General features: G+C 38.2%; 1 protein-coding gene across 6 annotated transcripts; it reads right to left on the bottom strand.

Moving 5' to 3' along the window:
- Positions 1-2,761: 2,761 nt before the first annotated feature.
- Positions 2,762-23,063, bottom strand: LOC104120184 (patatin-like protein 6). Of its 6 annotated transcripts, none has more exons than XM_070174769.1 (3): positions 21,552-23,063; positions 4,008-4,078; positions 2,762-3,025 (listed from the first exon to the last, which is right to left on the bottom strand). In XM_070174769.1, exons 1-3 carry the CDS (start codon positions 22,650-22,652, stop codon positions 2,848-2,850), a joined length of 1,350 nt encoding a protein of 449 aa, XP_070030870.1. In that variant the 5' UTR covers positions 22,653-23,063; the 3' UTR covers positions 2,762-2,847. The 6 variants fall into 6 exon arrangements, with proteins under 6 accessions (XP_070030870.1, XP_070030872.1, XP_070030873.1 ...); XM_070174771.1 differs by having other exon boundaries at positions 4,008-4,063; positions 21,552-23,062; XM_070174772.1 differs by lacking the exon at positions 4,008-4,078 and having other exon boundaries at positions 21,552-23,059.
- Positions 23,064-26,213: the final 3,150 nt, after the last annotated feature.

Below are 26,213 nucleotides of genomic sequence, written 5' to 3'. Positions count from 1 at the left end.
AATAATAATAATAATAATAATAATAATAATAATAATAATAATAATAATAATAATAATAATAATAATAATAATAATAATAATAATAATAATAATAATAATAATAATAATAATAATAATAATAATAATAATAATAATAATAATAATAATAATAATAATAATAATAATAATAATAATAATAATAATAATAATAATAATAATAATAATAATAATAATAATAATAATAATAATAATAATAATAATAATAATAATAATAATAATAATAATAATAATAATAATAATAATAATAATAATAATAATAATAATAATAATAATAATAATAATAATAATAATAATAATAATAATAATAATAATAATAATAATAATAATAATAATAATAATAATAATAATAATAATAATAATAATAATAATAATAATAATAATAATAATAATAATAATAATAATAATAATAATAATAATAATAATAATAATAATAATAATAATAATAATAATAATAATAATAATAATAATAGCTCTATTCATTACATCATGAACTCAAATCCGTACGCATCCTGAGTGACCTTATTTCACGAGACCATGCTGTTTCAAAATCCACTATTCATCTCATATCCCTCCTTGTGCGCACTTTCACATCTTCAATTGGTACACCCATTCTGATACTTCTTTTATGAATCCGAAGTTATTTTCTTCTGTTTCTCTATTGCTATACCACAACCTGAAGATAACACATAGTACTCCAAGTCCTGTTTCATAATTTGCTGCAAAAGCTCGATACTCAACCATACTATAGACTCGAGATCCTTAGATACCACACTTTAAATTGTTGAATCCACTAGGACCGTTATTGAGAGTCACTTGCTCTGACTTGTTCCCAAACATGATCAATTCCAAGGCCCTGCTAGCACATGGACACTTTATCAAGGAAACATCTGACTATTTCACTTTCCCGTGCATTACATCTACACGAAGCATAAACTCTAAGTCTTCCAAAAACCTGTATATGAATTAATAAGGCCAAATATGGCACACATTCTCCAAATACATTGCTCAAATTACCACTGATGTTTTCTTTCCTTAGTTGCAATGAACCACCAATACACCTATAACTAGAAATCGCATAAGTTGACACTACGCAATCCAATCATAGACGGTGGGACTCTCCCACTTAGCTTGAAGCTACAATTACAAAATTGTTGGAATCCACCGAGATTCTTTATTCATTGTTGACATGATCCTGCACACGCAATTTGCCAAATTTTCTCGAAATCCTTCTATTAACCTTTAATAAATACTTCGAACCACTAGCCACATTTACATATTAAATTTCTTACCAGAAGCTTCGTCAATACCACGCAACCGCTAACCTGCTCACAGGAGATAACCCACCCATGGAAATTACATGCCGACATATTCCAACGTTGATGCACTGGGTGCAAATACTACGAAATCAATAGATCATCCTGAGTCCAGGCTCATTCACCAGCTGCACCAGTCCGTTCACTCCCCATGGACGTCAACTAGAGGTGCGACAATACCTTCCAATCCAAAGTCATGTTGTATCCTTCTTCATATCAAGCAACTCCCTCCTGTTATATCCAATCTTCCTCAATATAGCAACTAATATTACAACTTAAGTCCGTAGACCTAGTCATTGTCCATTCTACATCCCAAATCACTCCAAATGTTCCTCAAGACGTGTAATCATCCTGCCACATGTCCTTTATCATCCTTCACTATCCTGTTGTTGTTTTAACTCAAAATTCGTCTCTATAGCACTTGAACCAATAGCTCGTCACCAGCTTTAAACCTTTCTGACGATCATCCTTCTTGAGACATCAACACTAGAAATGTTGCTTCGATCCTGAATCAATGCACACCGCGATCTCTAATGACTGTTTTCCCTATACAAATTCCTAACACCCCGTCGTGAAGGCGAGATGAAGAAAACCATAACACCGGCGAACCTAACGCATTTTACAAGGCGATGACACCACATCAAAATTGAGAATTCTACCACACTTGAAAATATCAAGCTTCGTTACTCCATCAACCCCTAACCTGAACATTCATAGTTCGATTGCCTTTTCTCTGTTGGAATTAAAACATGGAACCTCTGAATCATGTACTGAGAAAAACCTTCTTTCAAGTCGTTTACTGCCCTGACACATAGACAGGCATCCTACCATTACATAAACACTATGCGATAACAACGCATGAATCGTCATAACAATCAATGCCAAATCTCAAAACCTTAGGTAGTATTGATACTGAACTGAAACGATAGAGCGGCCTTCCGCAAGGCGACGACAATAGCCCAATTAATTACACAGGGAGAAGCATCCCGCACTACATCTGTAGTACCATTAAAAATTTCCTCGATCCCCAATTTATAACAAGCGCTTCACTTCGCATAAGATTGAATAGGAAGAAAATATAGGCATAAGTCTCAAAGGAATGGAATCGCACGATAAGGAATCAAAAAGGAAAGTATTCCTAACAGCCCTGTAGCCTCTCGAAGATAAGCACAGACGTCTCTGTACCGATCCGCAAAACTCTACTAGACTTGCTCATGACTCTTGAGACCTACGTGAATCTAGTGCTCTGATACCATGTTGCCACGACCCAAAATCCAATTAAAGGTCGTGATGGCGCCGGACACTACTGTCAGGCAAACCAACCATATTCAATTAACTTAATTACCCATTTTAGTATTTTTTGAAATAAAAATTTCTTCAATGAAATTGTAAATATAAAACCCATAGAGTAAATGATAAATATTTTTAGCAACTAAATTTCTAAACAATTCACAACCATTCCCAAAATTCGGTGTCACAAGTGCATGAGCATTTACTAGGGAATTAAAAATAAAATACAGCATCTGTCTAGAATACAAATTAGACAGGAAAATATAATAACTCTGAAGGAGACTCTGTTAGCTGCGGATCGTAATATAGAATGCAGCTCACCTATGTCTCCACAATTATTAACCACACCTCTGCGCCCACAAGGTCGCGATACATATATGTACCTGCACAACAAAATATGTAGCAAGTGCAATATGAGTACGAAAATAACGTGTACCCAGTAAGTATCAAGCCTAATCTCGAAGTGGTAGAGACGAGATAGCCGACTTTGACACTCACTATGCGTCAATAATAATAATTAAAATAAATTATAATTATTCAAATCAGCATGGTTCACAGAGTTAACAATAATTTTATTCAATTAGCAGAAATAATAAAAATCCTTCAAATGCAACAATTTTCCAATTTATTTATTTAAATCATGCAATTTCAATAAAACTTCTAATTTATCAAATAGCTTTACAAGTTGCAATTCAATTTCAATAAATTTTCAATTTATCAATTAAAACTCATTTACAGGAATAACAATTAATTCCTTAACAAGCAAGACTAATAATTCATTAAACTCCAAGAATTTTTTAATTTATCAATTAGCTTCGCAAGCTGAAATAAATTATTAAAGTATCGTGTAATTATTATTATTATTAAGCACGATTTCTGCGGAGAACGTACGGCCCGATCCAGAGTGTCGTGTACACTATCGAGGGACGTGCGGTGTGATCCATAGATGCATCTATCATGCCGAAGCATTCGGACCGCTCCACAAAAAAGGAGGACATTTTCTTATGTACCTCCGGAAGAAGAGTATATTTATTATGAGATAAATTCGGGAGGAGAATAATTTCTTTTAACAATTAATTAATTTAAACAGAAAATCAAGCATATGATATTTTCATCCTTTAATATCTTTATCTAACAATTCACAATATATTCATATATATCAATTAATATTAATTAATAAAGGAATGTAATTTACACAAGTAATTCATGCTTTGAGCCCTAAACTACCCGGACTTTAGCATTAATAGTAGCTACGCACGGACTCCCGTCACCTCATGCGTACGTAGCCCCCGCAATTAACAACAATTATTCAATTTAATCCATATGGGGTAATTTTCCCTTCACAAGATTAGACAAGAGACTTACCTCGTCTCAAAGTCCACTTTCCAATTATCGCGTCGCGTAAAATTCTCGATTCGATGCTGAAAAATCCGAAACTATCCAAAAGTTATATAAAATAATTAATATTTGTTCAATAAATTCGAAATTCATCTATTAAATAAATTACCCTATCCAAAATGGTAAAATTCTTAAAATTCACCTCGGGCCCACGTTCTCAGATTCTGGAAATTTTCGGATGAAAACGTTACCCATAATCTCAAGAACTTGAATATATAATTTCTACCCAATTCCATAACTATTTTCGTGGTCAAATCTCATTTTTAGAAAAATCAATGTTTTTCATCTAACTCTTTGATTTCTAAGATTTACTAGTTATAATCAACTTATAATCTATGTATTTAACTCAAAGGGTGTAGAATTAACTTACCTCCAAGTTGATAGTTGAAACTCCTCACAAAGAGCTCTGAAATCGCCTAACAATGGATGAAAAATAGAAAGAAATGGACTAACTTTTCGTCCGTTTTAAGGTTCTGCCACGATAGGTTTTTCGCACCTGCGGAAGGAGTACCGCACATGCGGCTTACGCACCTGCGGAAATTCCTCACAGGTGCGCACTTTCCTTCTTTTCCTGGTTTCGCACCTTCGGAAGAAATGCTCGCTTCTGCGCAAGCGCAGGTGCGCCCATCCCTTCGCACCTGTGCATTTTTTCGCTTCTGCACACAAGGCCATCACACCTGCGCATTCGCAGGTGCGCCAAATGCTTCGCATCTGCGATGGCTGGGTAGGTTTCTCTCGTTCGCACCTGTGATTGGTGGCTCGCACCTGCGGCTGTCCAAGTGCAGGTACGATTATGACAGTAGCTGGGAGTTTCAGTCCTTGCTCAATTTCCCAAAATTGGTCCGAGCCTCGTCCGGTTAACACTCGGGACCCCCGGGGGCCCGTCCGAACATACCAACAGGTTTGAAATCATAACGCGTAAAACAACATCAAATCTAAGAATCATACCCTAAACCAAATTGATTCAAACTTAAGAATTTCAAGTTCTTCAATTTAGTTAATTTTCACTATTAAGCACCAAAACGCTTTCGGGTTATCCGAAACCCGATTTGAACATACGCCCAAGTCTGAAATCATCATACAAACCTATTGGAACCGTCAAATCCGGATTCCGAGGTCGTTTTCTCAAAATGTTGACCAAAGTCAAACTTGTCCATTTAAAGTTAATTTAAGGAACCAAGTGTTCTGATTCCAACCCAAACACTTTCAAATCCCGAACCACCATCTCCATGAGTCATAAATTAATAAAAGCATTTCCAGGGAGTTTTATTTTAGGGAATAGGTTTTTAAAAGTCGAAACGACTGGTTGGATCGTTACACCATACTCTGAACGTGCTTGGATGGAATTATCGAAGGGTCAGTGGGAGGCCCGTAATCAGGGTAAGTTTCCTTTTCTAGTTTGATAAGGTTTTGACTTTCTCCTTGTGTTGTCGAATTCTTATCGGCTATATTTGTTTTGTAGTTCTCCTCAAGGATGTTGCTATGAGGCCTTCATCCGAGGGTGGGGATATACCTCTCGAGTCCCCTACTCCAAAGCAAGGTGACGAGAAGAAGAGGAAAAGGGACCCGAGCTATATGGACTCGGAGAAGAAAAAACCAAAGAGGAGGCTGGTGCGTAAAGATAAGGGAAGTACCACTGCCCTCCTATCGGACTTGATCCGTCGACTGAGGGATGAGTCCGAAGAAGAAGAAGAAGATAACTCCGAGCTAGTGGCTCGGGTGCGGACCGCTTTGCCTCAAACTCAGGAGGCTGTTGAGAAGGCATTGGCCGGTACCTGCGAATCGGAACGGGGTGCGACTACTTTGCCCCAGGCCAAGGAGATCGAGAGAGGGACCGGTGCCGACACTTCTCGGGCAGAGGGAGGTGCCCCGAGGGATGAGCTTGGGGTGATCGACCTTACTGGGTCCCCTCAGATCTCAGACGCCATGATACACATGACCGGTATGCTAGAAGGCCATTCTTACGAGGGGCCTCAGGGGGCGACTGATATCCACAATAACTTGGATGGGTTAGAGTCCGCAGCCTCAGAAGATGTCACCGGGCTTGGTGACTTGCCAGTGCCAAGGAAGGTACCATCATCGGATGTCAGTGGGTCTTTATCGAGTGCAACGCTGGTGGATCAGTTCCCGGCCCCAAGTGTTAACCCTGACCGCAGGTGGTCGATAGTTTTCTCTGTCCCGAAGGATGCCCGAGTTTTCTCTGCCCTCGTGGGGGTTACTAGGTACCTTAGTTGCTTGGTGACCGAAGAGGACCAAGCCTTGATGGATGCGGTGGAAGCGCCTTGCCTATTCAATGAGGCCCAACATGCTTTGAATCGGGTAACTTCGAGTGTCACTTTATTATTTATTTTAAATTTGAAGTTGTAAATAATCATAACACCTTTCTTTACGCTTGCAGACCTTTATATTACACCATGAGACTTTTCTCGGGAGCTCACCAAGAAGAGAGATACTTATAAGCTTCTGAGTGAAAAGCTTCAGACCGAGTTAGAAGCGGCTCGGAAGGAGCATACCGAGTGGGCCGAGCAGGTAAATCGATTACTTGAAGATAGTGACGATGAACTGGACTTCGTTGCTAACGATTTGATCCTGTAGGTTCGACAAAGACTTGAACAAATCGGGCATCTCCAGGTGCATGTAGACACGATACAAACTGAGGCCGAGGAGTTCAAGAAAAACATGGACCTCATAACCTCACAAAAGGAAGCTGTCCAAGCACAACTGGCGTCGACCGAGGATCTTCTTCGGGATGCAAAGGAGAAGACCTCGGTGCAGGCCAAGAGGATCGAGGAGCTCTAATCTGAGCTTAACTCGGCTATTTCTGGCCAAGAGAGCCTGGCCACGGAGCTCGAGGCGGCCAAATCTAAGGTGGCCTTGGCCAATACCAAGGCCGGTGCTAAAGTGGCCCAATTCAAGGTTGACATCGAGGCTATTCAGGCACAGGCCAAGAGCATGGTGGATCATGCAAGGTGGAAAGCTCTAAAGGAAGCCCTCGAGGGAGTCCATGCTCAGGGCTTTGACATACTAGGGGAAATCGAGAATGCCATGGTAGAAGAAGCTGGGGCTTGGAAGTTGGCTTTTCCCGAGGAAGGCTCCGAGATCTTAACTGAATCTGAAGGTGGGGAAGACCCCGAGGATGAAGACGCTGCCCCCGATGAGGACCAGGCCACTTAAGCCACTTAGGCCTTTAGATGTTTTTATTTTTTGCTTTTTGCATCTTTTTTAGGTTGCTTTGGCCATTGTACATTTCTATATCGAGTCATTCTAGCCTTTGTAAAAATATTATATATACAAGGCTTTCTTTCCCCTTTGGCTTTCAAATATTTCCTTCGCTTTATGACTTGTATCCAGAAGGGCCGAAACGCCTTAACATAAAGTAATTTAGGCTGTGTTCAAAAGTTCAAACAAACCTTGCCTTTCCCCTACTTTGTTTTGAGGTATCTTGAGGTTTCGGTGTTACCGGAACCTTTTCCCTAAGTAGGTAGCCGAGATTGTAGTTTGCCGAGGGTAGCCTTTAGAACCGGTTGTGAAACATTTTCTTTTTCGAAGGCCTAGTTTTTGTTACGGGTTTCGAACATCTCCGAGCCGTGTTAATTTGTCTGTAGCCTTTTAGTTCGGGAGCTGCCCATTGGACTTGTTTTCCAGAGCTATCTGGGCTTGCCCAAGATAATAGTCCCCGAGTGGGGTGATCGTTCGTATTCCGAATATAGACTGCCGTTGGGCTCATTATTTTCAGGAGATCAGAAGTACAAAACTCTTTAAGGTATGTAAAGAGGAAAAATTTTAAAACATAAGATTATTGCAAGGAAAGTACTTCTCTTTATTCTTGTGCAAAGCAATCATACATGCGTACATGTTTTATGCCAGGGCTCGAGTAATCTATGTGGGCATGGTTTGTTTGACCGTTTGGACCTTACAATAAGTCCTACATGTTGAAACCCTTCATTTACGAAGTAATTTCCTCGCTAAAGTTAATATCCGAAGGTAAGGGTAATACCACCCCCCCCCCAGTATTCGAGGTTTATTGTATAGGGACCTCGAATATTGTTGAATTGATCTTCGATACCGATTCATGATCAGACTTTATTCTAAGTTAGAACGATCCATTGTTGCCTCATTAAAAACCTTGCCGAAAAGCCCATTTGGGACAAAACCGGTCTAAGAAAAAAAGAGTGCAACGCATGCTTTCAGACCTAAAAACTTCATGTCGTTTCTTGTTGATCACCTGCAAGTGTTAGTCCGAAATAACAAGGAAATGAAATGGGGTCATACCTTAGTAGTAATATCATTTTAGGTAGGATATATTCCAATTGCTTGGTAGTTGTTCTCCGTTCATCATTCTAAGCTTATAGGATCCTTTCCCGATGACCTCTAGAATCTGGTACGGTCCTTCCCAGTTCGGACCCAATTTCCCTTCATTTAATTTTTGGGTGTTTAGGGTGACTTTCCGTAGCACTAAGTCCTCGACATTAAAGTATCGAAAGTTGGACCTTCGATTGTACTACCTCTCGATCCGTTGTTTTTGGGCAGTCAATCGAATAAGGGTGGCCTCAAGCCTTTCATCCAATAGTTCCAAGATCCTATTCACGGCCTCATCATTTGACTCCTTTGTTGTATATCGGCATCTGATACTTGGTTCCCCGACTTCGACCGGTATTAAGGTTTCGGAGCCATAAATTAATGAAAACGGAGTAGCCCCGGTACTGAATTTCACAGTCGTGCGGTATGCCCAAAGGACTTCGGGTAGGATCTCCTTCCATTTCCCTTTGGTGTCGGTTAACCACTTCTTAAGGTTTTGGATTATGGTTTTGTTAGTCGATTCGGCTTGCTCGTTTTCGCTTGGGTGATAAGGTGTCTATAAGATTCTTTTGATCTTATGATCTTCGAGAAACTTGGTAACTTTATTGCCGATAAACTGTTTCCTGTTGTCACACACAATTTCGGATGGCATCCCGAACCGATATATGATGTGGTCCCAAATGAAGTCGTTGACTTCCTTCTCCCTAACCTTCTCGTATGCTTGTGCTTCAAGCCACTTAGAAAAATAGACAGTCGTAAATAAGATAAATTAAGCCTTACCTGGTCCCCATAGAAGAGAGCCAACGATGTCCATTCCCCACTTCATGAATGCACATGGTGACAAGACTGAATGCAGCAGTTCCCCGGGTTGGTTAATCATTGGAGCATATCTTTGGCATTTGTCACATTTTTTAACAAACTCCTTTGCATCTTTCTCCATATCAATCCAGTAATAGTGGGCTCTGATTACCTTTTGAACCAACGATTCGGCGCCTGAATGATTTCTGCAATTGCCCTCGTGAACTTCCCTCAAAACATACTCGGTATCTCTCTCGATCAGAGACATATTGCTAATGGGCCATTGAACATTCTTCTGAATAAGGTTCCGTCTTCAGACAAGGTGAATCGTGTTGCCTTTATGTGCGAGGACCTCGATTCTTTTGGATCTGAAGGAAGTTTCCCGGCCTTCAAATATTCTATGTATTTATTTCTCCAATCCCAGGTTAAGCTTATGGAATTTATCTCGGTGTGACCTTCTTTGACTACTGACCTCGTGAGTTGCACAACAGCCCCTGAGTTGAGCTCGTCGTCCTTGACTGATGACCCTAAGTTTGCGAGGGCATCGGTCTCACTATTTTGATCTCGAAACACGTGCTTCAAAGTCCATTCTTTAAACCGATGTAATGTTACTTGTAACTTATCTAGGTACCTTTCCATTCGTTCTTCTCTGACTTCGAACGTTCCGTTAATCTGATTCACCACAAGGAGGGAGTCATACTTAGCTTCGATTACCTAGGCCCCCAAGTTTTTTTCTAGCTCGAGACCTGTAATCATGGCCTCATATTCGGCCTCATTGTTAGTCAACTTCACAGTTCTAATAAATTGTCTAACCACGTTGCCCGTGGGTGGCTTCAGTACGATGCCAAGTCCGGACTCCTTTGCATTCGATGCACCATCCGTAAAGAGGGTCCAGATTCCCGAGGACATTCCTGAGTTTACCAACAACTCTCTTTCGACCTCGGGTATTAGGGACAGTGTGAAGTCGGCCACGAAATCTGCCAAGATTTGAGACTTAATGGTTGTTCAGGGTCGATATTAGACATCGTACCCTCTGATTTTCATGGCCCAACTAGCCAATCATCCCGAGAGTTCGGGTTTAAGCATTATATTTCACAATGGGTAAGTTGTCACAACACATATATGGTGGCATTGAAAGTACGGTTTCAGTTTCCTAGAGGCGCTTAATAAAACGAGCGCCAATTTTTCTAGTCGTGGGTATCTTGTTTCGGCCTCACCCAAAGTCCGGCAAACATAATAAATCAGAAATTGCGTACCTTGTTCTTTCCGAAATAGGACTCCACTTATCCCTATCTCTGATACTGCCAAATATAAGTACAGTTGTCTGTTTGCCCTCGGCGTGTGAAGTAGTGGCGGGCTCGACAAGTATCGCTTAAGTTCTTCCAGGGCCCGTTGGCATTCTAAAGTCCATGTAAAGTTAGTTTTCTTCTTTAGCAATAGGAAAAATCGATGACTCTTATCGGAGGACCTCGAGATGAATCGCCCCAGGGCGTCCATGCGCCCGGTTAGCCTCTGCACGGCCTTCACGTTGTCCACTACCGTGATATCCTTGATAACTTTGATCTTGTCGGGGTTGATCTCGATTCCTCGATTGGATATCATGAATCCGAGAAATTTACCTGACCCGACTCCGAGAGAGCATTTTTCTAGATTTAACTTCCTCAATATACTGAAGGTTTCCTGCAAATGCTTCAAATTGTCCTCTGCTCGCAAGGACTTAACTAACATATCATCAATGTAAACTTCCATAGATTTCCCTATTTGTTCTTCGAACATCCGGTTTACTAGGCATTGGTAAGTGGCACCAGCATTTTTTAATCCAAATGGCATTACGTTATAGCAGTATGTGCCATACTTAGTGATAAAGGAGGTCTTTTCCTGATCATCCGAGTTCATTTGTATTTAGTTGTACCCGAAATAGGCATCGAGAAAACTGAGGATCTCGTGGCCGGTCTTGGCATCGATCATGTGATCGATGTTAGACAAAGGAAAAGAGTCCTCGGGGCATGACTTATTTAAATCTTTGTAATCCACACACATTCTTAGTTTGTTCCCTTTCTTAGGGACTACTACTACATTTGCTAGCCATCCGGGGTATTTGACTTCTCGGATGGACCTTATTTATGGAGCTTAATTACCTGTCTTTGATGAAGGCATGCTTGATCTCGGACTGGGGTCTCCTTTTCTGCTTCACCGGATGGAATTTCGGGTCCAAGCTCAATTTTTGAGTGGTGACCTCTGGTGGGATTCCTGTCATTTTGAGATGAGACCAAGCAAAAAAATCCATGTTAGCTATAATAAATTGAATGAGTTTTTTCTTGAGCTCGGGAGTTAACCCCGTGCCCAGGTATACCTTTCGATCGGACAAATGTTCGATCAGTATGACCTGCTCAAGCTCTTCGACCGTTAATTTGGTAGCGTCAGAATCATCGGGGACTATGAAGGATCGAGGAACCCCATAATCAGCACCAGTTGGGTCGAGGCCGGCGTCTATGATTGTTATTCGGATTCCTATTTTGCTTTCGAATCTGACTCCTTTGTCGATGAGAGTGTCGATATTGGAATCAATTCATCGACGGTAAACATTTCCTTCGCGGCAGGCTTCTCCCCACTGATTGTTTTAATCCCTTCTGGTGTTGGGAATTTTAGCACCTGGTTAAGGGTTGAGGGCATAACCCTCATGTTGTTGATCCACGTTCTCCCGAACAGGGCATTATATCTCATATCCCCTTCAATCACATAAAACTTGGTCTCTTGGATGGTCCCGATTGCGTTCACTGGTAATGTTATTTCTCCCTTAGTAGTTTCACAAGCCATGTTGAATCCGTTTAGCACTCGAGCTGCGGGCACGATTTTGTCCTGTAGGCCGAGTTGTTCTACGACCCTTGATTGAATGATATTGGCCGAACTACCTGTATCAATTAACACGCGTTTAACTCGAGTTTTATTCATCAGTACAGATATTACCAGTACATCATTATGGGGTTGTATAATTCTTTCTGCATCCTCGTCGTTGAAAGATACGGTTCCTTCTGGTATGTAGTTCCGAGTTCATTTCTCCCTCGTGATTGACACCTTGGTGCATTTTAACATCGGACCTTGGGGAACATCGACCCCTCCGATAATCATATGAATGACGTGTTGAGGTTCTTCTTGCTCGTTTTGTTTATTGGAATCCCTGTTTCTGAAATGATTTTTGGCTCGATCACTCATAAACTCCCGAAGTTGCCCGTCGTTGAATAACCTGGCTACTTCGTCTCTCAACTGTCGACAATCTTCCATTATGTGGCCATGGGTGCCATGATATTTGCATATTTGGTTGGGATTTCTCTGTGCTTGATTGGTTTGTAAAGGTCGAGGCCATTTGGCATCTTTGATGTGTCCTATAGCCGATACAATGGCAGCTGCGTCAACATTAAAATTATGTTTTGATAATCGTGGTGCCTCTTTAGGTTTGATAGGCCTGTCGAAGTCGTTCTTACTTATAAGCCCTCGAGAGCTCTGACCTCGATCACTTCTCCTTTCATTTCGTACAGGATTTCACCCAGATCCGCTGCTCCTACGATCTCCATTATACGGCTGGTACTGATCCCTGTTCAACCTCGGTTCTCGGTCAATGTCCCTCTTGATTCTATCAACGGGTCTGATAGGATAAACGGACCGGGAAGGAACCCCAAGCTGGTTGTCTTCGACCCTGATCTTTGATTGATACCGATTGTGTACATCAGCATAAGTAACAGCCGGGTATTCTATCAAATTCTGCTTCAACTACTGCGAAGCCACTGAACTTCGAACATTGAGTCCTTGGGTGAAATATTGAATAGCCCAATCATCAGCGATCGGTGGCAGATCCATTCGTTCTATTTGGAATCGAGACACGAATTCTCTGAGCATTTTGTTGTCCTTTTACTTTACCTTGAAAAGGTTCAACTTCCTGGTTTCGACCTTGATGGCCCCAGCGTGTGCCTTTACAAAATAATCTGCAAGCATAACAAACGAATCAATAGAGTTAGGTGGTAAATTGTGATACCATATCATAGCTTCCTTTGACATGGTTTCCCTAAATTTCTTTAGCAAGACAGATTTGATCTTGCCATCCTCTAGATCATTCCCTTTGATAGAACATGTGTAATAGGTGACATGCTCGTTTGGGTTGGTCGTTCCATTGTATTTATGAATCTCGGGCATGAAGAACTTCTTGGGAATCGGTTTGGGAGCCGCGCTTGGGGGGAAGGGTTTTTTCATGAACTTTTTGGAATCCAGACCCTTCAATATTGGTGGTGCCCCCGGGATTTGATCGACCCTGGAGTTGTAAGTTTTCACCTTCTTGTCGTTTGCCTCGATCTTCTTTTCCCATGACTCAACTCATTTTGTCAGTTCTTCGAGCATCTTCATGATTGCAGAATCGGCCACCGATTCCTTCTCATTTGATTTCCTTGAAACCGATTCGACCATGTGGATAACTTCCTGGGACGGCTCGGGCTCGATCCTGCTCGGTGGGTGAATCTGGTTTTGGAACTGGGCTATTGCTGCTTGTTGAGCCTGCAACATTTCGAAGATCACCCGCAGGCGGATCCCTCCCTCTTCGCTGCCACGTGTGCTTTGAGTGGCTGATCAAACGTCTCTATGAATGATGCTCTCGGGATCGATGACCAAATTTGCATTGATGGCTACATGTGAGCTGACGTCGATTGGATCCACAGTCGGAACTCCGTCGAGGCCAACTGGAGGTACGTCGTTCCTTGGTGCTATGTTATCATTTTTGTCATGGTGACTAAAATCATTGTCCACGTGTAGGGGTGCTGACTGAGAGTTCGACATTTTGATCCTGGAATCAAAGATACTCCAAAGAACAAGTATAAAATAGTGTGTGTTATGAAAGTTTGTACCAGGTAATCACTATTATTCTTAGCCCCACGGTGGGAGCCAAACTGTTTATCCTAAAAATCGGATAACAATTAAATTTATATGCAGTTTTAAGGATACGTGATATAACTTGATACAAATTAAGAAAACATATTAGAATGGAAATTGACTATAATTGAATAAATGCAAACCACATAAATCGAATAGCCTTACACCAAACTGTTTACCAAATGGAACAGCCTTGGCCCTCGAGTTCCATCAACCTTGAACCAAAAGATGTCTCCACTGATGTATGAACAGAATAACAAGATGAATAAAAGCTAGGAAATGACAATATATTACTTTATGTTGCGTAATGCGTTCCCTGTTACAAATGATCAAACCCCTTTTATATAGTTGGGGAGTCCTACTCTTGATACAATTCTATACAAGGTAAAAAATCTCATGATTTATTAATCAATCGGACTATCATTTATACGTGCCGATATTTTTGCCGTGATCTACAACTGATCGCGGATATTTCGTCCTTCTGTTATTCGGCTCGGCAAATATTTCTCGATCTTGTCTGATCTCAATTTTGTTCGATGACATGATCTCGAGCTTAACGATATAACTTCGCACCTCCGTTCCATATAATTCGAGGTCGAACTTTAACCTACCATATTTCAGTCTTGATTAGTCACACAAGAGGCGAACCCGGTTTGACCGTATACATAGTCATTCTAGGAGAAAACGACGACCACCCAGTATACGTGAGTAGTTTTAAATGTAAAGATCAAGAATAGACTAAAAAGGGAGATGACTTACAAACTAACCTGTATTAGGTGGTTGTATTTAAAGGATGTTAACCAATTAACATTTTAACAAAAGGTATGGGAGAAAGGAGCTTGGGATTTTGAGGGAGACGCGGTCATCCTGTGAAAGTAAATATCATGTTGCACTAAAGAAGTTACAACAGAAGTGCTAGAAGTGTCTAAAGGTCTATGACTTCGGCCATAGAAATCTCAGTGGTGGAATGAGGAGTTACAAAGATTATTAAAGCTAAAAGAGAGTGTTAAAGCAAAAGATGGAAATCCTGAGAAGAAGCTATAGATGGCTTGTACCAAAAGTTAGGGACAAAAGAAGGGGAGAAAGAAATGTTTAAACCAGCATGTCTAAGAGAGAAGAGAGAAGGATTTAAACTAGGTGAAGTGTATTAAAGACTATTCTCAACAAAAAATGATAAGAGATAACAAGATCAAGGAGAGATGGAAAGGATATTTTGATTAAATGTTCAACTTGAACCAAGAGAATAACATTTTAGGCTTTCGAACGTCTGTGTATATAAAAGCTTTAGCTATACCCGTAGAATTAGGCTAATAGAGGTAAAGTATGCCATGAAAAATATGAATGTTAGAAAGGCTTGTGATCCAGATAATATCCCCATAGAGGTTTGGAAGTGCCATGAGAAGGTAGGAGTAGTATGGATCATTAAGCTATTCCATACTAAGAAGTGGTAAAATACCGAAAGAGCGGAGGAAGAGTACCTCGATTCCAGTCTATAAGAACAAAAGAGATACTCAAAGTTGTATGAACTATCGTGGTATTAAACTCGTGAGTCATACAATAAAACTTTGTAAAAGAGTGATATAGCATTAGACTTAGGAACACGACAAGATGGTAGAAAATTAATTTACATTTTTTCCTGGTAGATCTACAATATTTTTGGCTATCTTGTAGCTCTTTGTGAGCAGGTCTATGTATTTTTTTTTGGTAAGGTCCGCTTCTCCCTCTCGCATCGGTTCTGCATCAGATGATGAGCCTATGCGAAAATCCGACATGATATGGTACCCCAAAGTGAGTAGGCATGAGAAGAAAGAATAGTGGGATGCTCACGCTCTCGTTGGATGTGACAGTCATTTACAGTGCAACAAGCTCTTATTTGGATCTCTCTAATCTAGAGGGTTCTCACGCGAGCAAGCCGCCCTATTCTATTACCATAAGTGGCACTAGCGCGACCTTCCTTCAGCTGGCTTCGCCCTATCTATTCATCTATTTTCTCAAGGAAGAAAGATCTACACATGGTGTTTATTGATATAGAGAAATTATATGATATGGTACCACGAAAGGTCCTTTAGTTGGTGACGGAGAAGAAAATAATTCATATTAAATATATAAATATTATAAATGACATATATGAAGGAGTTATCACTAGCGTAAAAACTGTAGTAGGAGATACATAGGAGTTTTCCATCATAGTGGACTTACACCAGGGTTCTGCATTGAGCCCCTACTTATTATCCTATTTGCTGAAAATATTATGCTAATTGACGAAATCAGCGAGGGTGCCAACCAAAATCTTGAGCTATGAATAAATACCTTAAAGAGTAAGGGCTTTAAGATAAGTAAATACAAGACGAGTACATACACTGCAAGTTTAGTCAGCTGTAAAGAGCAAAGTTGAGGTGAAACTAGATGGAAGTGCAGTGCCAAAATATAAAAAATTAGATATCTAGGCTTGTTATTTCAAGAAAATGGAATGATAGATGAAGATGTTACGCATAGGATTAAAATCGGGTTGTTGAAATAGAGAAGTACCATCGGGGTGTTATGTGATAGAAGGATGCCTACCAAGGTGGACGAGAAGTTCTATAGAACAACTATAAAATCAGGTATGTTATATGGTAATAAATGTTAGGCTGCTATAGTTTAATATATTTACAAGATGAGTGTTGCAAACAAACGCTAAGATGAATATGCCGCCAGACAAGATTAGATAAGATTAAAAATGATCATATTCGTCAGAAAGTGCAAGTATCACACATTAAGGATGAAATAAGATAAGGTCGTTTAAGATGGTTTGATCATGTCCTGCGTCGACCTACAGATGCATCGATCCATAGGTATAAATCTATGGTGGGAAAGGAGTAAAAAAGGTACGGAGTAGACCTAAAATCACATGGAAGAAAGTTATCTTGAAAGACCTACAAACGCTTCAAATCAATGTAGACTTAGCAAATGATATGGCACAATAGAAGAGAAATATACATATATGTGATATCTACTAATTGGAAATCGATTTTACATTTGGTAGAGAACTTCTATTATTATTATTATTATTATTATTATTATTATTATTATTATTATTATTATTATTATTATTATTATTATTATTATTATTATTATTATATTTATTTTTTTACTTATAGTTTTATTTTATTTTGGTAATAATGATGATGAGTTGAGCTAAATGAAAGGAATGAGAATTCATATCACCAATCCTAACTTGCTTGGGATTGAAGCATAATTGTTATTGTTATTGACATTGAATAATATTATTACACCATTAAATAAATATGACCTAACAAATAATTGCATATAGTGAATTTAGTTTGATTACACAATAAATACAGTAAATTATAACCAATTAAAATACATTATAAATTTTTTATACATCATTGTGTATAAGTTAAATTCACTTCAAAATGATGAACATCTAAGAATGTAGCTTAGCGATCAATGAAATGCATAAAAACTATGGAAAATCAAAGTTCAGATTTTAACATAGATAAAAAAAAAATACTAGTTGATTTTTTCTCAATCTCCCTAAAACTTAATAGATAGCGTATACTTGTAACAATGAAGAGTAGCAACTATCAAATAGTCAAGTGGGTGAAAATTCCAAGAAACTATTTTTCAAATCACAACATAGACAAAAAAACAGCAGTTGAGTTATTCTCATCTACCTAAATCTTAGTATGCTAATACTTCCCCGTTTCAATTTATATGAACCTATTTGATTGGACACGGAATTTAAAAAAATAGAGAAGACTTTTGAATTTGTGGTGTAAAATGAGGCACATATATTTTGTGTGGCTATAAATCATTGCATAAAGGTAAATTGTTTCCAAATAAGGAAAGAGGTCATTCTTTTTTGCACGGACTAAAAGAAAATAGGTTTACGTAAATTGAAACAATGGATGTACCAAATAGTGAAGTGCATAAGACACCACACCACCATATATAAAAAGTTCCATTGAAAATGATACCTCTCAGTCCCAAAAGAACAATAAGTAATATGGGGTTTGCGAGGCCGGGACAGAGATTGTAACGGCTGGGTTCCCTCGTCAAAAATAAATATGGGATTTCAACATCAAATATAATAATATGATTAAAATGCCAAAAGTGTCGGTGGACTAATAGGGAAAGCTCTCTTCAAGCATCTCTGCTAAACTATTACAACCACCACCTTCTAAAAACATAAAGAAAATGACAAGACTGAGCCCACGGATGGACAGAAACAAACAACACCTCAATCTTCTTGTGATTTCGATTCAGAAACCTGAATTATTGTTAACAAAAAATGGTTTTGGTTCATATCATAATGTTCCAATTATAAGCAAAATGGGTCCTGGTTGACATCATCACCCAACTTAGGTAAGACATGTTTGGTACATAAAATATAGCTCTCCGCATTACAAAACCGGAAGTTATTCAACGCATAGAAACGAATTAAGAATTTTAAAATCACTACATGGGAGGCGGAGCAAAAAACAAATTAAGAAAAATGCGAACTTACACAATGAGTAAATACACTTGTAATTACTGCTGAAATTTAACAATTTATATGTATATAAAGATATTTCTTTCATTCTATTTACATTGTGTAACTTTTTAATGAAGAAGATTTCTTTTCATTTGCTTAAACTTTTGTGTGCAAAATTATGCTGCAAGTGGGTCCGCACATTACAACTATAAACAAAAATTCGGCTTTTTACTTTTTTGACGCAATGTAAGGAAACTTAGTATAAATATATATACTTATAAATTGTAACTAAATTTACATAATACAGGTCGAAAGCAATGAGTGCAGGCTTAGTTATGCCAAAGTTGCATCTACCCCAGTCGACAAATCATAAATTGGAAAGATAGGATAGAAAGGAAACTTTCCAAAAAGAAGTAAAAAAAATGATGTTTTTATTTATTTTTCTTGGTTACTGTTTGAGAGATGTTTAGGAAGCAGCTTGCTTAAATGCAACAGTGGGAGCTATCCTGCAACTCCTCCTCTGATGCTCTTGTACAAGTTCTCCAGCAAACCAGTCAAGTTTCTCTAAATTGCTTTGCTCTGCAATTTTCTTACCACCAAAAAGCACAGATTCTACATTTTTTTGTTTTAGCATTTCATCTGCAATTCCCACGAGCTTTTTCACATTGCTAGGACTCGAGTCAGCATCTATGTTCACCCCACAACGACCAAATCCCGACCCATTCGCCTGTCATCAAGAAGAAGAGTTTAACTTTTGTCGTCAAGAAGAAGAGTTTAACTTTTATATATATACTGATATATTTATAAATAAATAAATAAAACTATATTATCAGGTCACCTTAAAGATAACTATAAATAACTATTCATAAAATACACATTGTAAAAGCTTTTATAGTATATAAGTTATTAGAGGCGGAGCCAGGATTTCAAACATATGGGATCTGGATTTTAGAACGATGACTTCTAAATTTAATATTTATACATAGTTAATGAATTTTAAACACCAAGTACATTATTTGAGCAAAAGCTATTGGATTCGGCCGAAACCCGTAGCTCGGCTTGTGCCCTCCACCCCCCTGTAAGTTATAACATACCCCGAAAATGTAGTGGAATCTTGAAACTCATGGAGAACGTTAATTATTTACTCTACTAAGAAATCATACAGTAATACAGAAAGCATATATGTAATATGTTCCATACTGGAATTTGTTTAAGTTATCCCATTATTCTTTTGAATCATCTCCAAGGGAGATGATTATACGTCATCAATCCAATTATCAAATCTTCTCCATATAATATTCTCTACGGCACATTCCATTGGTCAATTTCTCCTCCCTGAAACAGTACATATGGGTTTGCTCGATGGTCAGTACCCCACCTATAACCTTACAGGTTGAGTCGCCGGATGAGCAATAGCTCCAACAAAAGGATTCAAAGAGGAATCAAAGTGAGAAAAGAAAAAGAAAAAAAAAAGTATGTATTTTTACATCCACAGACCCCAGTAAGCCTGTAACATTCATTATCTTTTAGACCCTTCCTTAATAAGTAATCTGTAAAGGTAAAGATCCCACCTTTGGCCGAATAATAGAAAAGGATAAAAATTAGGGCAAGAGAATAATTAGGAAGGTCTAATTAATAAGTAGTAGAAAGATGTGCAATTGTAATCAGTCCTTACTTTGAGCAACACGGAATCTCACTAATTAGACTCCAGGTTAGTTTAGCTTATACACATTGTTCGTATAAAAGAAGTTATACACTATCAGATACAAACTACATGTAATCGTTCATAATAAGTGAAATTGGTATTCTAGAAAATTAGGTAGCTAGGTTATATGCTACATGTTTAAATACACTGATATTATCAGTGTCCCTAACTTAAATTTGTAACCAAATCATTCCTAGTTAATTATGGGAAACCACAGCTGTGAACATTTACTGTAGTAACTGGCAAGGAGTGCAACATTGATCATTCAGCAACTAGCCAACATCAGATATTTTCCATTTCTGGTACCAAATTATCCAGTGCCAGCCAGACTTTAGAAAAGGACTGCCCTTTTTATTCCCAGGTGGATAAAAAAAATCAATCTTTATCATTAACTATTACTCCCTCCGTTTCGGTCCGTTCCAAAAAAAAGACCCCTTTCTAAATTTGGAAACAATTTAGCTTAAATTTTCAATTCTACCCTTAATGAGAAGATTTTATAGTCACACAAATACTCCCCTTTTGACTTGTTTAGATCCATAAATTTCAAAAATCTTTATTTTTTCTTAAACTTCGTACTCAGTCAAACAAGTTCACATAAATTGAAACGGACAGAGTACTAGCATTCGTATTTTTTCCCTTTTCAATCAAGATCAACCAATCCCCTGTGTCCAGTTGTTTGGCAACGACAACATTGTTTGTAGTAGCCACATTCATTAAAAACTTTCCCTAGTTGCAGTGACAACTATGATTCCTCAGAATTAAATTGCAAGCACCCAAAATATGAGGAGAAGCTTGTTAAATTCCAAGGCACCAGCTTTCCCCAGCCTGTCCACTTTCAGGCAACTATGTTAAATCCAATAAATTGAAGTGTATCTCTAGGTTTGGCTGAATCTACATTGTTTAATAGGCTTAACATAAGACATTCGTATTTGTGTCAAACAAATATATCTTTTGAATAAAATGTAATTACTTAATACTTGCGTCTTTCAGAAATAAATATCAAATAGAGATAAAGAATAATTTAGTCAAACAATCATTATGATTAAAAAAAAAGGTGCACTAATCTTCCGTTGTGTCCGGGAATTGCGGACCACAAGGGTCTATTGTACACAATCTTACCCTATATTTTTGTATTTTACGCAGTCTTATGCTACATTTCTGCAAGAGACTGTTTTCACGGCTCGAATCATTATGATTAATCTTATTAAATAGTTTTCAGAGAGCTAAAATCTTAAATGACAAATAAAAATGACACAAGAAAGCATACATTCTTATAATTTTAAAATTAAATTATTTGATTTTGATGCAAATATAATACCTGAATGCGGACGTAGTTATTGCTACGACATTGGCCGAAAGCCATAGCAACGGAGTGATCCACCATATCGGCGGTGCCATCGCCGGAGATGCGAGCCATAGGTTTAGCCCAGTCCTTAGCTTTCCATTTTTTAACATGTTCATATTCAAAGCTTCCTTCTAAAAGCTGCCCTGTTCCAAGCGAAAGTACCAAAATGTCCTCAACCCCTCTAACAAAAGGAAACTCCTGTTTGTTATGAAGCACGTGAGTAATCGCCGCCGCCGTCGGGTTACTCATAGCTAAACCGCCGTCAACCGCCACACACCCGGTTTTTCCATCGACAGATTTCATACAAACCGGGTCGAAAACTCCTGGTTCAGCCGCTGTAGCCTTACAAACTTCCCATAATCTGAAATCAAAGCTCTCCGACTCAAAAGCGTCGGCTCGAGAGAACAAAAACGGCGCCGTACTTGACAGGTCATAAACCGGGATTAAAACCGGTTTAAGCGTATCCTTTAACGTAAGGCTTCGACCTGTTTTTTTATCCACAAACGCTTCTTTCATCGCCTTCTCTAACCCGGAAGTAGATGAAACGGTGTTGCCGCGGCGGAAAACTCGCCGTAGAAAATCCTTTCCGGCATTATTTGACCCTTTCAAAGGGTAAATTTTTTTACCTTGTTCAACCAGAAGCTTCCACGTATCCTCAGCTTGAAAAACCGGACGTTTTTTATCTTCTGTAGAAAAAAGCATCGCCGTGAAAATTCCTCCAACACCGGAACCGATAGCGACGTCGAAATAATCAGCGATTCTAGCGTGTGAATTTCCCGATTTAACCTTCAACGCTTGTTCCAAATACGCTAAAGCTTTTCCCGATAATATGTTTCGCATTCCACCACCATCAATACTGAGGATGCATATTTTTCCTCGTTGATTTTTGATCGTTGAAACGTCATCGTTTTTGTGCTCTTCAATCGGAGAAGTTAATTCTTTAGGTACCCAAAGCTTTTGATCATTGTAACCGAATAAGAATTTGCTTTCTAAAATAGAAAAAATTTCATAACTTAGCTTATCTGTATCGATGCTCGGTTCTTGTTGCGTATTTGATATAGCATTACACGCCATTTTTGAAGGAGCCCAATTCAATAACAGACCCAAAATTCACGGCAAGCAGCTCAAGATTCAATCTTTAACCCATTTTCCTTCAGTTTTTGTATAAGTTTATATGTATGTATGTATTTTCGGTTACACGTTTGAAGCGTGAATTGAAGAGAGTCTATATTTGCAAAACTACAAGGGAAGATTTTTGGGCTGCGTACGGTGCACGTTCACTTTCCTTTTACCTTAGAGTGCAAAAATTGATCAGAAAAGTGATTTTGAATAATAAATTTTGTTTTTGTGTGTGGGTATATATATCTCTTTTCTGTTTCTCTTTCCCTCGCTCTGTATTTATATTGAGAAGGAGGGTTAGAGAAAAAAAAGTGGTAGCAGAGATTGAATATATGTACACAAAGAAAGATTATTTAAGCAAGAAGAAAATTAAGGTTGCAGAGTATGTTTTGTAGTTTTTAACCAAAATGATCCTTTAAGTTTGGATAAGTCTATTTTCATCCTTATGATCCTTTAAATTTGGATAAGTCTATTTTCATCCTTATTGGTAATTGCTTTAAACATATACATAATCTTTTTTTAAAAATAAATAATATATATATATATATATATATAAGTTTACAAAAGTTGAGCATTTTTTGTCCAACCGGTGAAATTCTTAGAATTTAAAATAAAAGAAAATGTACGGAACCCTTCAATGGACAATTTAAACCTAACGAAATGTCATATATTTTTTACTTGTTCGAACTACATGGGTTTTGCAATTGGAGATTTCTTGTCTAATTTTATTTTTGATTGTGTTCAGATGAATCATTTAGAATTTTAATGATATAACTGGTGTATCAAGAGTTCTATTGAGTATTATTAAAGCTGAGCTTATTCTCTTTATTAGGATTGTACAAATCGAACCGGAAAATCGCACCAAATCGATTAAAAAACCCAACTAGGTTTGGTTTGATTTGGTTTGATATCGAGTAAAAAAATATAAACCAAACCGACATATAAATATATAATTTTTTATATAGAATTTTATTTAAAAGATATTTAGAAATATTTGAGATCCTCTCATGGGATATAATATTTAATAGAACTATAAAGTGCATTCATTTTTATTTACTTTAAATAATAGATTGTATCACTTTCTGTCACGACCCAATTTCTCCTCCTTATTACGTCATGACGGCACCTAGTCTCTACGATTAGGTAAGCCTAACATTTTGCGGAATAATGAAATGAAAACATAAATTTAACAACATAACTGGGTACCATGCCGCTTGGCATGTACAATAACCAATTATTCAAAAAAAAAATACAGTAATCCCAAAACCCGGAACATCGTGAATCACCAACTACAGAAGGAAAATCTAGTGTCTCTATACATCAGAGTCTAGCAAAAGAAAAATACAGAAGATAATGGACATGCGAAAGAGTAGAATGAGACTCTGAGGTCTGCGGACACGGCAGATATACCTTGAAGTCTCCAAAGTTATCTCGGCTCACTCACAGTGCGGCTGATAAGGAGCACCTGGATCTGCACACGAAAAACATGTGCAGAGAGTAGCATGAGTATACCACAATCGGTACCCAGTAAGTGCCAAGCCTAACCTCGGTCGAGTAGTGACGAGGCCAGGTCACGACCCTACTGGTATATATTATAATAAAGCAAGGCAGGAATGAAATATCGTAATAAAATAAAGACTGAAATTTAACAAGAAAGAATTCATAGAAGGTAGCAGCTCAGTACACATAAATACAACAGGGGATCTCCCAAGATACCGTCTCGTAGTCTCAAACGCAAATGTGCAGGGGAATCTCCCGAAATATCATTCCGTAGTCCCAAAGTAAATATGCAAGACAAGGGGATCTCCGTAATACCATTCCGTAGTCCCAAAATAAATATGCAGTACAGAGGGATCTCTCGGAATACGGTTCCGTAGTCCCAAAGTAAATATGCAAGACAAAGGGATCTCCCGGAATACCGTTCTGTAGTCCCAAAATAAATATGCAGTATAAGGGGATCTCCCGGAATACCGTTCCGTAGTCCCAAAGTAAATATACAGGTCAACCAACAGAAGTAACAGTTGCAGCAGGAAAAACTACAATTGAGAAAAAGTTCAAGTCAAGGAAAAACAGGAATTTCACTAAAACATGTTGCACGGAGTTCAGATAAACAATTAAGGCAAGTAGGCATGCTATTTTAGTCTAACAGGATACTACACATGTTGATAAGACTCAAATAAGAAGGAAAACAGGTTATTACTTAGTAGAAATCGGGCTTTTACAATAATTAGCCCGTGTACGTACTCATCACCCCACGTACATGGTGCTCACATATCAAAACAGTGCCAAATCCTAAGGGGATTTCCCCCACACAAAATTAGGCAAGCCACTTACCTCGAACCAAGCTCAATCAATCGGTAAGAATGCCTTTTCCACGAATATCCAACTTTGAATGGCTCAAATCTAGCCAAATTATTCGATACAGTCAACAAAAATTATACGAATCAATTTCATAAGAAAATGCTATATTTTTCAATAAAAATCCAAAATTAACTCAAATATTGCCTGTGGGGGTCACGTCTCGGAATTCGGCGAAACTTACAAAATCCGATAACCCATTCAATTATGAGTCCAACCATACCATTTTCACCCAAATCCGACTCCGAATCGACACCGAAATCTCAAAAATTCATTTCTATGAATTTTTAAAAAATTTCTAAATTTCAATCTCAAAACACTAATTAAATAGTGAAAAAAATAATGGATTCGGGTAACCTAACCATAATTGAGTTAAGAACACTTACTCCGGTGTTTTCTCTTAAAATCTCCCAAAAATCGCCTCTCCCCAAGCTCTAATTTGTCAAAAATAAAAAATGGGACAAAGTCCCCTGCTTTATTACATACAGTTCTGTCCAGGGTGCCCTCAACCCTCGGCCTTCGGTCATCGGACTTCGGCCCTGCCCCCGAATTTCCAGCAGAATAAAAATTACAGCAGCTTTTGCAGTAGCTGTTTAAGTCCAACTTTTGATTCGTTAACCATCCGAAACTCATCCGAGGCCCTAGGGACCTCAATCAAATACACCAATAAGTCCTAAAATATCATACGAACTTATTTGAAACCTTAAATCATATCAAACAATACTAAAATCACAATTCACACCCCAATTCAAGCTTAATGAAACTTAAGAATTTCCAACTTCTACATTCGATATCGAAACCTATCAAATCAAGTTTGATTGACCTCAAATTTTGCACACAAGTCATAAATGATATAATGGAGCTATAAAAAAAAATTTAGAACAAGATTTTGACCCCGATATTGAAAAGTCAACTCCCTGGTCAAACTTCCAAACTTAAATTTCTATTTTAGCCATTTCAAGCCTATTTTAACTACAGACTTCCAAATAAAATTCCGAACACGCCCCTAAGTCCAAAATCACCATACGGAGCTGCTGGAATCATCAAAATTCTATTCCGAGGTCGTTTCCACATAAGTCAACATCCGGTCACTATTTGAACTTATGCTTTAAAACTTGGAACTAAGTATTCCAATTCATTCCAAAACCTCACCGGACC

Source organism: Nicotiana tomentosiformis, chromosome 5 (genome assembly GCF_000390325.3).
Source record: "Nicotiana tomentosiformis chromosome 5, ASM39032v3, whole genome shotgun sequence".
In the NCBI taxonomy this organism is placed as follows: domain Eukaryota; kingdom Viridiplantae; phylum Streptophyta; class Magnoliopsida; order Solanales; family Solanaceae; genus Nicotiana; species Nicotiana tomentosiformis.
This window is presented reverse-complemented; position numbering and strand designations above follow the sequence as displayed.

What these genes read in the sequence shown, in the direction of transcription:
- LOC104120184 (XM_009631909.4), bottom strand. Translation starts at nt 22,652, where the DNA reads ATGGCGTGTAATGCTATATCAAATACGCAACAAGAACCGAGCATCGAT. An exon ending in ATAACTACGTCCGCATTCAG is followed by an intron (nt 19,256 to 21,551) that starts GTATTATATTTG and finishes TCTTGATGACAG; the next exon opens with GCGAATGGGTCGGGATTTGG.